This window comes from Octopus sinensis, linkage group LG22 (assembly GCF_006345805.1).
Source record: "Octopus sinensis linkage group LG22, ASM634580v1, whole genome shotgun sequence".
NCBI lineage: Eukaryota > Metazoa > Mollusca > Cephalopoda > Octopoda > Octopodidae > Octopus > Octopus sinensis.
The window spans coordinates 23,507,504-23,520,025 of record NC_043018.1 but is presented as its reverse complement, the minus strand read 5'-3'; the positions used below and the strand labels follow the sequence as shown (position 1 = coordinate 23,520,025).

At 39.2% G+C, this 12,522-nt stretch overlaps 1 protein-coding gene across 1 annotated transcript in view; it reads right to left on the bottom strand.

Moving 5' to 3' along the window:
• The window catches only part of LOC115223129 (glutamate synthase [NADH], amyloplastic), a 107,808-nt gene that overhangs the window by 42,664 nt on the left and 52,622 nt on the right, over positions 1-12,522 (bottom strand). The window contains exons 16-20 of the mRNA XM_029793541.2: positions 11,749-11,859; positions 9,788-9,922; positions 4,157-4,331; positions 2,929-3,089; positions 1,181-1,297 (exon numbers count right to left, since the gene is read on the bottom strand). Coding sequence (XP_029649401.1) covers positions 1,181-1,297; positions 2,929-3,089; positions 4,157-4,331; positions 9,788-9,922; positions 11,749-11,859 — 699 coding nt within the window. The remainder of the gene's footprint in view (positions 1-1,180; positions 1,298-2,928; positions 3,090-4,156; positions 4,332-9,787; positions 9,923-11,748; positions 11,860-12,522) is intronic.

Here is a 12,522-nt window from a genome sequence, read left to right as displayed (position 1 = left end):
ATCCCCTTTATTGTTAATATTATCACCACTATCACAGCCACCTCCTCCACCACTACCACCACTACAAACTCTCATAAACAAGAACCTTCTGGATGACATTAGTAGATGAGTTTCCAGGCTGTTCTTTTTGCAGGAACAGAGTTAATTGCACTTAGTAACAGCATTCACCAGGGGTCACTACAACCTTCACTCTGGCAACTCATAACCAATGACAATTGTCTTACCAAGTTTTCCTTTATGCCAATGTTACTCAGATGACTGGACTAGCAACTGGGTGAATCATGAGCTGCTCTCTACAATATATATATATATATATATATATATTCTTTTATTTGTTTCAGTCATTTGACAGTGGCCATGATGGAGCACCACCTTTAGTTGACCAAATCAACCCCAGGACTTATTCTTTGAAAGCTTAATACTTATTTTATCAATCACTTTTGCTGAACCGCTAAGTTATGGGAGACATAAACACACCAGCATCAATTGTCAAGCAATGGTGAGGGGACAAACACAGACACACACACACACCACACACACACACACACATATATATATATATAATATATATATATATATATATATATATACGATGGGCTTCTTTCAGTTTCTCCCTACCAAATCCACTCACAAGCCTTTGGTTGGCCCGAGGCTATAGTTGAAAACACTTGTCCAAGGTGCCCTGTATATACTTTACTGTAGTATTAGTAATTAAACCCTTTTACTCCTTTTATTATTATGTTCTCCCAATGATTATTTTATTTTATCTTATTTATTTATTCATAAAATTATTCTAAGTCTTGTATCTCTATAATTTTCATACTCAGCTTATATAAAGCTATGCTGATATATTCACTACCAAAAATTTAAAAATCTGGTTTGACTAAAATTTTTTAATATATAATTAGCATGTTCAAAAAATTTAATGTTCATTTCAAAGTTTCTTAATTCTTATGACATCAAACAATATATACTTACACTCACAGGTACATCACAGGTGAGATGCTTTTCAATCAAATGCTTGTACAGAATATCACCTGTGAGGTACAGGTGCTTGATGAGCCAAAACAATTGTAGTAGTTCTGAATAAAGAATCTCATGAATACCATTTTATCTGACACACACACACACACACACACACACTCTACATGCTATATAAAATATATAAATGTGTATATACCTTGTATCCAGGTAGTTCTCCTCCTTCACCTGGTTTGGCACCTTGGGCCATTTTGATTTGGATGTCATCTGCATGGGCAAGGTATGAGCTGGTTACTCCAAAACGACCAGAGGCAACCTGGAAGAAGGATTGGTATAGATATAGATACAAATAGATATAGAGTGAGAGAAGGGGGGAAAGAGAGAGAGAGAGAAAGAGGGAGGGAAAGAGAGAGAGAGAAAGAGGGAGGGAAAGAGAGAGAGAGAGATTGATAAATATATAGATAAACTGTCAGGGAGAGAGTGGCTGTGTGGTAAGTAGCTTGTTTACCAACCACATGGTTCCGGGTTCAGTCCCACTGCGTGGCACCTTGGGCAAGTGTCTTCTACTATAGCCTCGGGCCGACCAAAGCCTTGTGAGTGGATTTGGTAGACGGAAACTTAAAGAAGCCCGTCGTATATATGTGTGTGTATGTGTGCGTTTGTGTGTCTGTGTTTGTCCCCCCAACATCGCTTGACAACCGATGCTGGCGTGTTTACGTCGCTGTAACTTAGCAGTTCGGCAAAAGAGACCGATAGAATAAGTACTAGGCTTACAAAGAATAAGTCCTGGGTGTCGATTTACTCGACTAAAGGCGGTGCTCCAGCATGGCCGCAGTCAAATGACTGAAACAAGTAAAAGAGATAGACAGAGATAGGGAAAGAGAGAGAGCAATAAGCAGCTACATGTTTGTTTTAAGGTGACTGAACTGAAGAATATCATGAGCAATGAGATTGAGAGAGAGGGGGAGAGAGATAGGGTGATGCAAGAGGGAGTATCTGAAATGAGGGAGAGTGATGAATGCAAACAATGAGCCATAGAGGAAGGAGTAATGTGAGAGAGAAAATGATAGGTAGCAATCAGGTATCCCCACCCAGACAGTGTGTCAAAATTATCCAACAAGAAAAAAATTAGTTGACAGGGAAAGAGAGTGTGTTGTAGATAAGCTTAGTTGAGAGGGTTAGGAAGTATGTCTAACTGTATTAAATTAGCCAAGTGGGTTATAAAGTGTGTTTGACTCTGTAAGATTAGCTGAGAGGGCTGATGGAGTGTGCTCTGCAAGATAAGATTATCTAAGAAATTGATAGTGTGTCATAGAAGAGTAGATTATTTTAGAAACAAGTGTGAATACGACATTAATGTTGTATAAAACCCACCAAAATTTCACAAGTAGAAGGCCCGCAACAGTTAATAGGATGCACAGTACTACCTTACCCTTAGCTCTAATTAAAAGAGGAATATATAGGATGTTACTGTTTTGGTTAAATCTCAGATCAAACATAATCCTACAAAGTTACATTTAAAGGCCATCCAGGTATGACAATCCAATAGTTTTTTGGGTTTTTTTTCAGATATAAAGTATCAAAGACCAGTTTATCAAAAATGTGCCCTAATTTGTTTGACTAAAACCCTTCAGGGTGGTGCTCCAGCATGGCCACAGTCAAATGACTGGAGCAAGTCAACGATAAAAGATAGATGCTTTGGACAGGTAACAGGTTAAAAATTCCACAAAGTGTGATTTGAGGGTGAGTTAGCTGCTATTATTAGTAGGTTAAGAACACATAGAGGTTCCTCTCATTGGCACCAATATGCAGATTGGAATTGGATTTTTAAAAAAATAGTTGGTTCATGATAGAAGAGAAATTAGAAAAAGCGAGCTACAAGAAAGGGGCACCATGAAGACAGAGCAAAACTACAGCAGTGTATTTTAAGAAAGTCTAATTAATCACCTGTTTAATAGCTGACCTAGCATTCATCTGGTCACCTTCATTCAGATATCTTTCTGCGTTCTCTCCTCCTTCACCTGTATTAGATTTTCCTCCAATCCGATTCATAGCAATGGCCAGAGTCGTATGTGCTTCATACGAGATACTGCCAAAGCTCATGGCACCTAAAATAGGAAACATCATACATACAGTCATGGCCAAAAATTTGGAAAAAGCGAGCTACAAGAAAGGGGCACCATGAAGACAGAGCAAAACTACAGCAGTGTATTTTAAGAAAGTCTAATTAATCACCTGTTTAATAGCTGACTTAGCATTCATCTGGTCACCTTCATTCAGATATCTTTCTGATATAGAGGTTCCTCTCATTGGTACCAATATGCAGAATTGTTTAAAAGAATTAAAATTGTTATGCCCACCATATTACTGTAAGTAGTAATAATGTATTGCAAATTAAAGATAACTGGGCATTTAACACTTTCGTTACTGTATTTATTTTAAGATGTTCTGTGTTTCTTTCAATTATTTTAAATATAACAAAGAATTTAGTAAAATAACCTAGTTATCATTAAGCTAGTGCTAGGAATATAAATGGCGACTAAGGTTTGGTGGTATATTTTGATGAAAAACTTATGAAAACAAGACATTTGTACTACTGAGCCAGAGCCAGTTTTGGCCGGGTTGGTAACGAAAGGGTTAATACAAGAATTTCTAATTTTCGCCGTGTGTTCCAAACTTTTGGCCACAACTGTTGATGGAAAGAAGCTGGTTCAGTAATATTTAAGTGGAAACTGTACAAGAGTTCATTGTATGTATCAACTTCATAATTTAACATCCGTTTTTCTTGCTGCTACGGATTGGATCCAGCAAACTGCAGGGCTGCGTCATGCTCCACGTCAACTTTGGCATGGTGTCTATGACTGGATGCCCTTCCTAATATCAGCCATCTTACAGTGTGTGCTGAGTGCAGTTTTTCATGCTGTTGGCACTAGTGAGGTTGCCAAGTAATCTGTGCGTATGTGTGTGTGTGTGTGTGTGTATGCGCATGCATTTACCTGGTGTTAAAACGAAGTGTTAGGTTTAAAAACGTAATTTAGTCCTTCAATAACACATATATTGATAAAATATGTACCAAAATAAGGTTGATATTATAGATATGATAGACTGAAAGAATGCAAGTGTGTGTGTGTAAAACCATAGTAGAAATCCTTTTTTTCTTTCTTTAATACTTTACCAGTTGCAAATCGCTTCACAATATTAGCCGCATCCTCGACTTCATCAAGTGTAAGAACTGGTGAAGTCCCATATTTCAGCTCCATTTGGCCCCTTAGTGTGCAATCTCGGATGGAATTCATGGCGGCCTCTGAAAACTTCTTATAGGAGGTGTTGCTGTTGTCTTTGGCAGCATGCTAAGATGAAATACAAAAGATATGCTTCAGTGGTTTTATGGATGCAAACTTTGTTATTTCTTAGTTTAGAAATGAATGTTCTGAGTTCAAATCGAGTCAGGTATTTTGTACACATCCAGGAATGAGACATCTGATGACAATCAAAAAACAAACCAATCATAATGTAATGTTGAAGTAAATATTGGTTTCAAATTTTGGCACAAGGCCAGCAATTTCAGGGGAGGGGCTAAATTGATTAACCCTTTAGTATTTAAACTGGACATATCCGGCCAAAATAGCTAATCTGTTTTATGTTCAAACTGACCAGATCCAGGCTCTCACACCTACCCTACAATGTTATTCTACATTAAGTAATTACACCATCAAGATCTTGAAGATATGAGATAATGCATGATTAATTCAAATCAATGGGAATCAATAAGCATTATGTTTGATATAATAATCTGAACACTAAAGGGTTAAATTGACCCCGGTGCTCAAATAGTACTTATTTTATCACCCTTGAAAGATGGAAGGTAAAGTCAACGACCCCAGTGGCTTTGAACCTAGAATGTAAAGATGAACGAAATGCTGTTCAGCATTTTGCCTGCTCACTGCCTTAAATGTTGGTGTAAATATTAAAAGGCACTTCATCAAGTAAAGATATGGTTAATAGCTGGGAAAATTATAATACTATTACCACACCTACTTCCTCACCTTCTCCTCCAACAATATTCATGGCTGATTTTGCTCCCTACCTGTATTTACTACGCACTGCTTCTCCCTCTAGTCATCTGCCACTCAACTACTCACACTCCCTTGAACTTACCCACCCTTACCATTTCTCTTTATTCACCACCCTGTTACTCAAGGGCATGCCCTGACACCTATTCCCCTCCATCTTCCAAATGAGGTAACCAGGCATCTCCCATATAACAAGACACCTGTTCCTGTCTCTCTATCATACTTGAACATTTCATCAGCTGGCATAAAGTTCCCCCCCCCTCAGTACAACTCCTCATCCCCCAGTCGAGGGGGTCTTGTCTTGTCTTGTGAGTTACTTGTTGACCTCAATAGTGATGGCACCTTGTGAAAAGCACCCAGTGCACTCTGTATAGTGGTTGGTTTAAGGAAGTGCATCCAGCCAGTGAAGCCATACCAAAGCAGACACTGGAGCTGAGTGCAGTCCTCTGGTTCAGCAGCCCCTGTCAAACTGTCCCATCCATGCCAGCATGGAAAACAAATGTTAAACAATGATGATGCTGATATCTTCCATTGAATAAAACCACCTGACCAAAATCTTTTGGTGAGAGAATTAAAACTCTGATAAGAGAATAAACTACTTTCAAACAAAGGGCTTGGACCAGACTCCTGGCAGAAAGATATTATGCCTTTAAGGCATATCAACAAACTGTAGACATTTTTTGCTGACAAACTAAAACAAAAGATACTTTCCTCTCTATAACATCTTTTTGTTCCAATCCAAACCAGACCCCCACCTCTGCTATCAAGGTTATAATCTTTATAAAAATTTCACCCTGAGAGATGACCAAAAGGAGTCTTTACCCAGAGTTTTAAGAGTAAAAGCTACTCTGAGATGTTGATATTTTCCATATATATAAATGCTTTCTCAAATAAAATTGTACTTCATTTTTGAAGCTCTGACAAATCTATAAGGTGACACACAAGCACTCAACTTGAACACCTTGCATCTCATAGTGGAAACAGCTGTAACCTAATGAAGTTCATTGCATAATTTCTTGTTCCCTTGTCATTTATTTAACTTCATACACACACACACACATATATACATATATCATATATATATAAATTTATTCAAATCTTTATACTTCCTACATATGTTTCAAAGAAAACATTGATGTTATTCCATGTTATTTGTACACATTGAAAAAATACACATACATTTATATATATATATACACACACACACACACACACACACACACACACACACAAGAGGCTTCTTTCAATTGCCATCTACCAAATCCACTCACAAGGCTTTCATCATTTTGGGACTAAACAAAAAAGACACTTGCCCAAAGAGCTGCACAGCAGAATTGAACCCAAAAGCACATGGTTGGGATGCAAGTCTGTTAACCACACAACCATGCCTGCACCTACATAGACACTTAAATGACAGGGCAGTTTACACTTGAGCTTCATAGGGAAGACAGCCATTAAACAAGGACATCCAACCATAAAAAAAAAACATGAGTTAAATGCAGACCTTGGTGCCTTTAGATCTTGTCAAACCATCCAACTCGTGTCAGTATGGAACATGGACATTAAATGATGATGATATGAGGTGGAGGAGGAGGAGGAACAGGAGGAGAAGGGGTGAAGGGGAGGAGGAAGATTCTGGCAGAACTAGAACTTTTTAACTTAAAAGTCGTAATGGAATACGGCACGGTATTCCATCTAATGTTCTGCCGAATCTGATATCAGCTGAAGAATGAATAGTAAGTAATGGCTTTTATAGCGCTGTGTGATTGTGTAGTCTTTTACACTGAAAAAGACAATGGAAATGTGACTGACAATATGGTATTGAGAAGAACTTGGACAGATGAAAGTACGGATAACTGAATGGACACACAGGTTAAAGGATTAACACTACACATGCATACATTACCCACGGCAGTATGGAAGACAGATGTTAAATGAGACAATGAACAAACACACACACACACACACACAGAAATATACCGATTGAGAGAGAGAGAGAGAGCGAAAGAAAGTGTGAGAGATACAAAGGAAACTAGATAGCTAGTTGGATGAATCGATGGATGAATAGATGAAAAGGTGAATATATATATAAGGCTTAACAGAAGAAAGGACAACGTATAAAACAATACATAGATGAAATGATAGACAAATGAAAAGACGAGCAGATGAAAGGAAAACTAAATGAAAGGATAGAGAGACGAAAAGGGTAGACAGAGTAAAGGATAGACAAACAAAAAGATAAAGAGATTAAAAGATGAGCAGATGCAAGGAAAGTCAGATAGCCAGACACAATTATCTTATTTAATTACCAATTTGTTAAACAACTTCATTGACAACTTCCTTGTACTGGGTGTGTCAAACAGCAAACATTGCGATATATAATTTCTATTAGTGTATTTGTCTATTATTTTTCTGGCTATCTGTTGATATATCATAGGCGCAGGAGTGGCTGTGTGGTAAGTAGCTTGTTTACCAACCACATGGTTCTGGGTTCTGGGTTCAGTCCCACTGCGTGGCACCTTGGGCAAGTGTCTTCTACTATAGCCTCGGGCCGACCAAAGCCTTGTGAGTGGATTTGGTAGACGGAAACTGAAAGAAGCCCGTCGTATATATGTATATATATATATGCGTGCGTGTGTTTGTGTGTCTGTGTTTGTCCCCCTAGCATTGCTTGACAACCGATGCTGGTGTGTTTATGTCCCTGTTACTTAGCGGTTTGGCAAAAGAGACCAATAGAATAAGTACTGGGCTTACAAAAGAATAAGTCCTGGGGTCGAGTTGCTCGATTAAAAGGCGGTGCTCCAGCATGGCCGCAGTCAAATGACTGAAACGAGTAAAAGAGTAAAAGAGTATATCTATCCTCCTATCTTTCAGTCTATCAATTAGCGTCATCATCATCATCAGCATCATCATTTAATGTCCACTTTCCATGCTTGTGTGGGCACGTAACAAACACCGTCCGATTGTAGCCGTTCGCCAGCCTCGTCTGGCACCTGTGTCGGTGGCACATAAAAAACACCATCCGAGCGTGGCCGTCTGCCACCTCGTCTGTGCAACCTGTGTCGGTGGCACATAAATCACCCACTACACTCTTGGAGTGGTTGGCGTTAGGAAGGGCATCCAGCTGTAGAAACACTGCCAGATCTGACTGGCCTGGTGTAGCCTTCGGGCTTGCCAGACCCCAGTTGAACCGTCCAACCCATGCTAGCATGGAAAGCGGACGTTAAACGATGATGATGATGATGATGATGTGTGGAATGGATGGTTTCATAAGAGCTGATGATTCAGTGGACTGCATCACGCTCCAATGTCTACTCTGAGTTTCTATGGCTGGATGCCCTTCATAACACCAACAACATTACATAGTGAACTGGGTGCTTTTTACGTGACACCAGCACTAGTGAGGTCAGCTGAGTAACTCACAAGACAAGAGCCCCTTAACTAAAATGGGTGGAGTGCATTGAGGGAGGCCTTATGCTAGTGATGAGAGGTTAAAGTATGATGCAGGTATAGAAACAGGTGCTGGGTTGTAGGGGAGATACATGGTTACCCCAGTTGGAAGAGGAGGAGCATGGCGGGGATGATGTGTCAGGACACACCCTTGAGTTACAGAAGGGTAATTAAAGGTAAGTGGTGCAAAGGGTTCGAGAGGGTGCCATGAGCAGTGAATGATGAACAAGGTTGGAAGTGTGGTCGATGGTGAACATAAGTTGATGAGGGAGAAGGTGGAAGCAGTAGAAGGCAACACAGGTGATGGATGTGGGTGAGGTGCAAGAGAAGGATGGCGCTAGGGACAAGGCCATTCAGTTGTTGTACTGTTTTAGTATCAAATTCATTGAAAAGAGGTAAATAGAATTATTTATTGTATGAGGAAAGAAATATCTGAAAATATGAGAAGACATCAGTATCATCATCATCATCATCATTTAACATCCACTTTTCCATGCTTACACGAGTTGGACAGAGTAAATTGAGGTAGATTTCCTATGGCTGGATGCCCTTCCTGTTGCCAACCCTTATCTGTTTCCAAGCAAAGGTAATATTTCCCCATGGCCAGACATGTTTTCACAGAATATTGGAAATGAATGACACTGTTTGCATGATAAAATGATAAAGTTCCCTCCCAAGGCATAATATCTCACAAGTCCGATTTCCCTGTTTCCGTGAGATATTCTCCCACTGCCACCCCCACCCCACCAATCCTGGACGGGATGCTGGTTCATTGCAGGATTATTTGTTCTTGCCAGCTGAGCAGACTGAAGCAACGTGAAATGAAGTGTTTTGCTCAAGAACACAACACACCACCCAGTCCAGGAACTGAAACCAGAATCTTACAATCATGAGTCTAACACCCTAACTACTATGCCACGCACCTTCACATCATCATCATCATCATCATCATCATTATTTAACTTCCTCTTTCCATGCTGGCATGGGTTGGACGGTTTGACCGAAGTTGGCCACACAGAAACCTGCACCATACATCTGTGCCTGTTTCGGCAGGGTTTTTATGGCTGGATGCTCTTCCAAACCAACCACTCCACAGAGGGGTCTGCATGCTTTTTACATGGCCCCAGGACAGGCACTGTAGGTTTCTGCATGGTTTTTATAGCTGGATGCACTGCTTGTATAACAGAGACCCTCATTTACAACTATCACATGATGTCAAGACAAAGAGATACAAACACACACACACTCACATTATTTACGAGATCAAATAAAGGTGAAGTTACCTGCAAAAGTGCTACGGTTTCTGGGTCGTTCATATGTTTCTCACCGCCATCTCTCCAGTGGTAGAATCCAGGATTGTTCATGATTATTTGGTCAGCTTTGTGTTGTGAAAAGGCATTCTGGTATCTTGTCAGGGTCTACAGGATGTGAAGAGAGAAATGGAAACTAGATAATGGTTTAATGCTGAACACTTGTCACAGACATAGGAAAACTTTGATGGTAAGGATACATACATATATATACAGATACACACACATCACATACATGTATTATATATATAACAGAGAGAGAAAATAATGTGTAGGGATATATATATATATATATATCATCATCATCATCATCATCATTTAACGTCCGCTTTCCATGCTAGCATGGGTTGGACGGTTCAACTGGGGTCTGGGGAGCCCGAAAGCTGCACCAGTCCAGTCAGATCTGGCAGTGTTTCTACAGCTGGATGCCCTTCCTAACGCCAACCACTCCGAGAGTGTAGTGGGTGATTTTATGTGCCACCGACACAGGTGCCAGACGAGGCTGGCAAACGGCCACGCTCAGATGGTGTTTTTTATGTGCCACCGACACAGGTGCCAGATGAGGCTGGCAGACGGCCACGCTCGGATGGTTTTTTTATGTGCACCGACACAGGTGCCAGATGAGGCTGGCAGACGGCCACGCTGGATGGTGTTTTTTATGTGCCACCGACACAGGTGCCAGACGAGGCTGGCAGACGGCCACGCTCGGATGGTGTTTTTATGTGCCACCGACACAGGTGCCAGACGAGGCTGGCAGACGGCCACGCTCGGATGGTGTTTTTATGTGCCACCGACACAGGTGCCAGATGAGGCTGGCAAACGGCCACGATCGGATGGTGCTTGTTACGTGCCCACAGCACGGAGGCCAGTCGATGCGGTACTGGCTACGGCCACGTTCGGATGGTTTTCTTATGTGCCCTGTGCCACCGGCACTGGTACCACAAAGATACAAATTCCATTGATGTTCATCTATTTTGATTTGCAGCAGGTCTTCACAAGTGTCACAAGAAGGAAGGTATGCACAGGTGGACTGACTACGTCCCAGGTAGTCAGTCCACCTATATATATATATATATATATATATTCTTTTATTCTATTACATGTTTCAGTCATTTGACTGCTCCCATGCTGGAGCACCGCCTTAGTCGAACTATCGACTCCAGGACTTATTCTTTGTTAATAATAATATTTGATATTTTATATTATATTTATTGAAGAAATATTTCTTCAAAATACAATATATTAAACCAGTGTATCTTGGATAAAAATATCCCTATAAGAGGTCTAAGTATCCCCGTAGTAACTATATTATTATATATATATATATATATATATATATATATATATGCCTACACATTATATTTCTCTTTCTGTTTTTTGTTTTTGTTCTCTTTCCTTTTTTTTGCTCTCAACTCTTTCTGTTGAAGAGCGTAGTTCCTCATCTGTCTTCGTCTTTTGTTTTCTGTAAATTTGAGCTGTATGTGTATGTGCACGTGAGTATCTCTGTATGTAATTATATATATATAATTATATATGATTGATTCTAGTTTCAGCTCATGAGCTGTGGCCATGCTGGGGCACCGGCATATATATTATGTGTATATATATATATATATATATATATATATATATATATATATATATACACTCATATTTTGAGTTCTATTTTTTCCTGTTTTGTGCCAACATACCTATATATATTTAATATATATTGAGATATACTATATATATAAACATATATATATATATTATACATCTGTGACCATCTCTAACATACATCCATAACCATCTCTATCATACAATTATGACCAGCTCTGTCATATGTTTATAATCATCTCTTTCATATATCTATTGGCACTTATATAGGCCTTCATGATACAGAAGGTTGTTAAATTTTGAACAAAATAGAAAATAAAAAAACAGCAAAGACAAACCTCCTCGGCAAGAATAGCAAATGTGGCACCACCAATTCTGGAAGGTGTTCCAACAAAACATTTGTCAATAACTTCCTGATCAAGACCAATGGCCTCAAATATCTGGGCACCCTGTAATAATATAATAATAATAATAATGAGAAAGAGAGAGAAGACAATTATGGTGTGTGTATTTAGAACTGTGTATTTATTTGTTCGCATGTGTGTGTGTAGTGTGTGTGTGTGTGTGTGTGTGTGTTGTAATGGATGTGTGAGATTCTCATCAAAATTTATTCCCATTATATAGAACAGTTACATATTTGTATATAATTTTTAGTTGTACATAATAGTAATATATTCCATGTAGAATTAGTCAAATTGTACATAAGCATTATATATTGTCCTAACTTAAAATCCATACTCCGTGCAGACTTTTAAGATAGGCCCTGTGGAGAGCTGTGGCCCAAGACTAAAGAGAGCAATAATAATAAAGCATTTATTGGTATCCTACCAATATTGTATTACTTTAAGTTCAGTTTAAATGAAAACTTGCAAGTTCACAAATTTTGGGGGTTCTATTAAAATTTGAATTTTTACTGTTAGCTTATAACAAATCTTCATCCAGAGTTTATCTGGAGTTTTTCTACGCTCACAGAGACTAGCCAGCATTATTATTATATTAACTAGCCAGCATTATTATTATATGGTACCTGCTAGGATTGTGTATCCCTACCAACCTAATTTCAAAATTACCTTTAATAACACTTGTGTATATATATGATGAATAACCTTCGC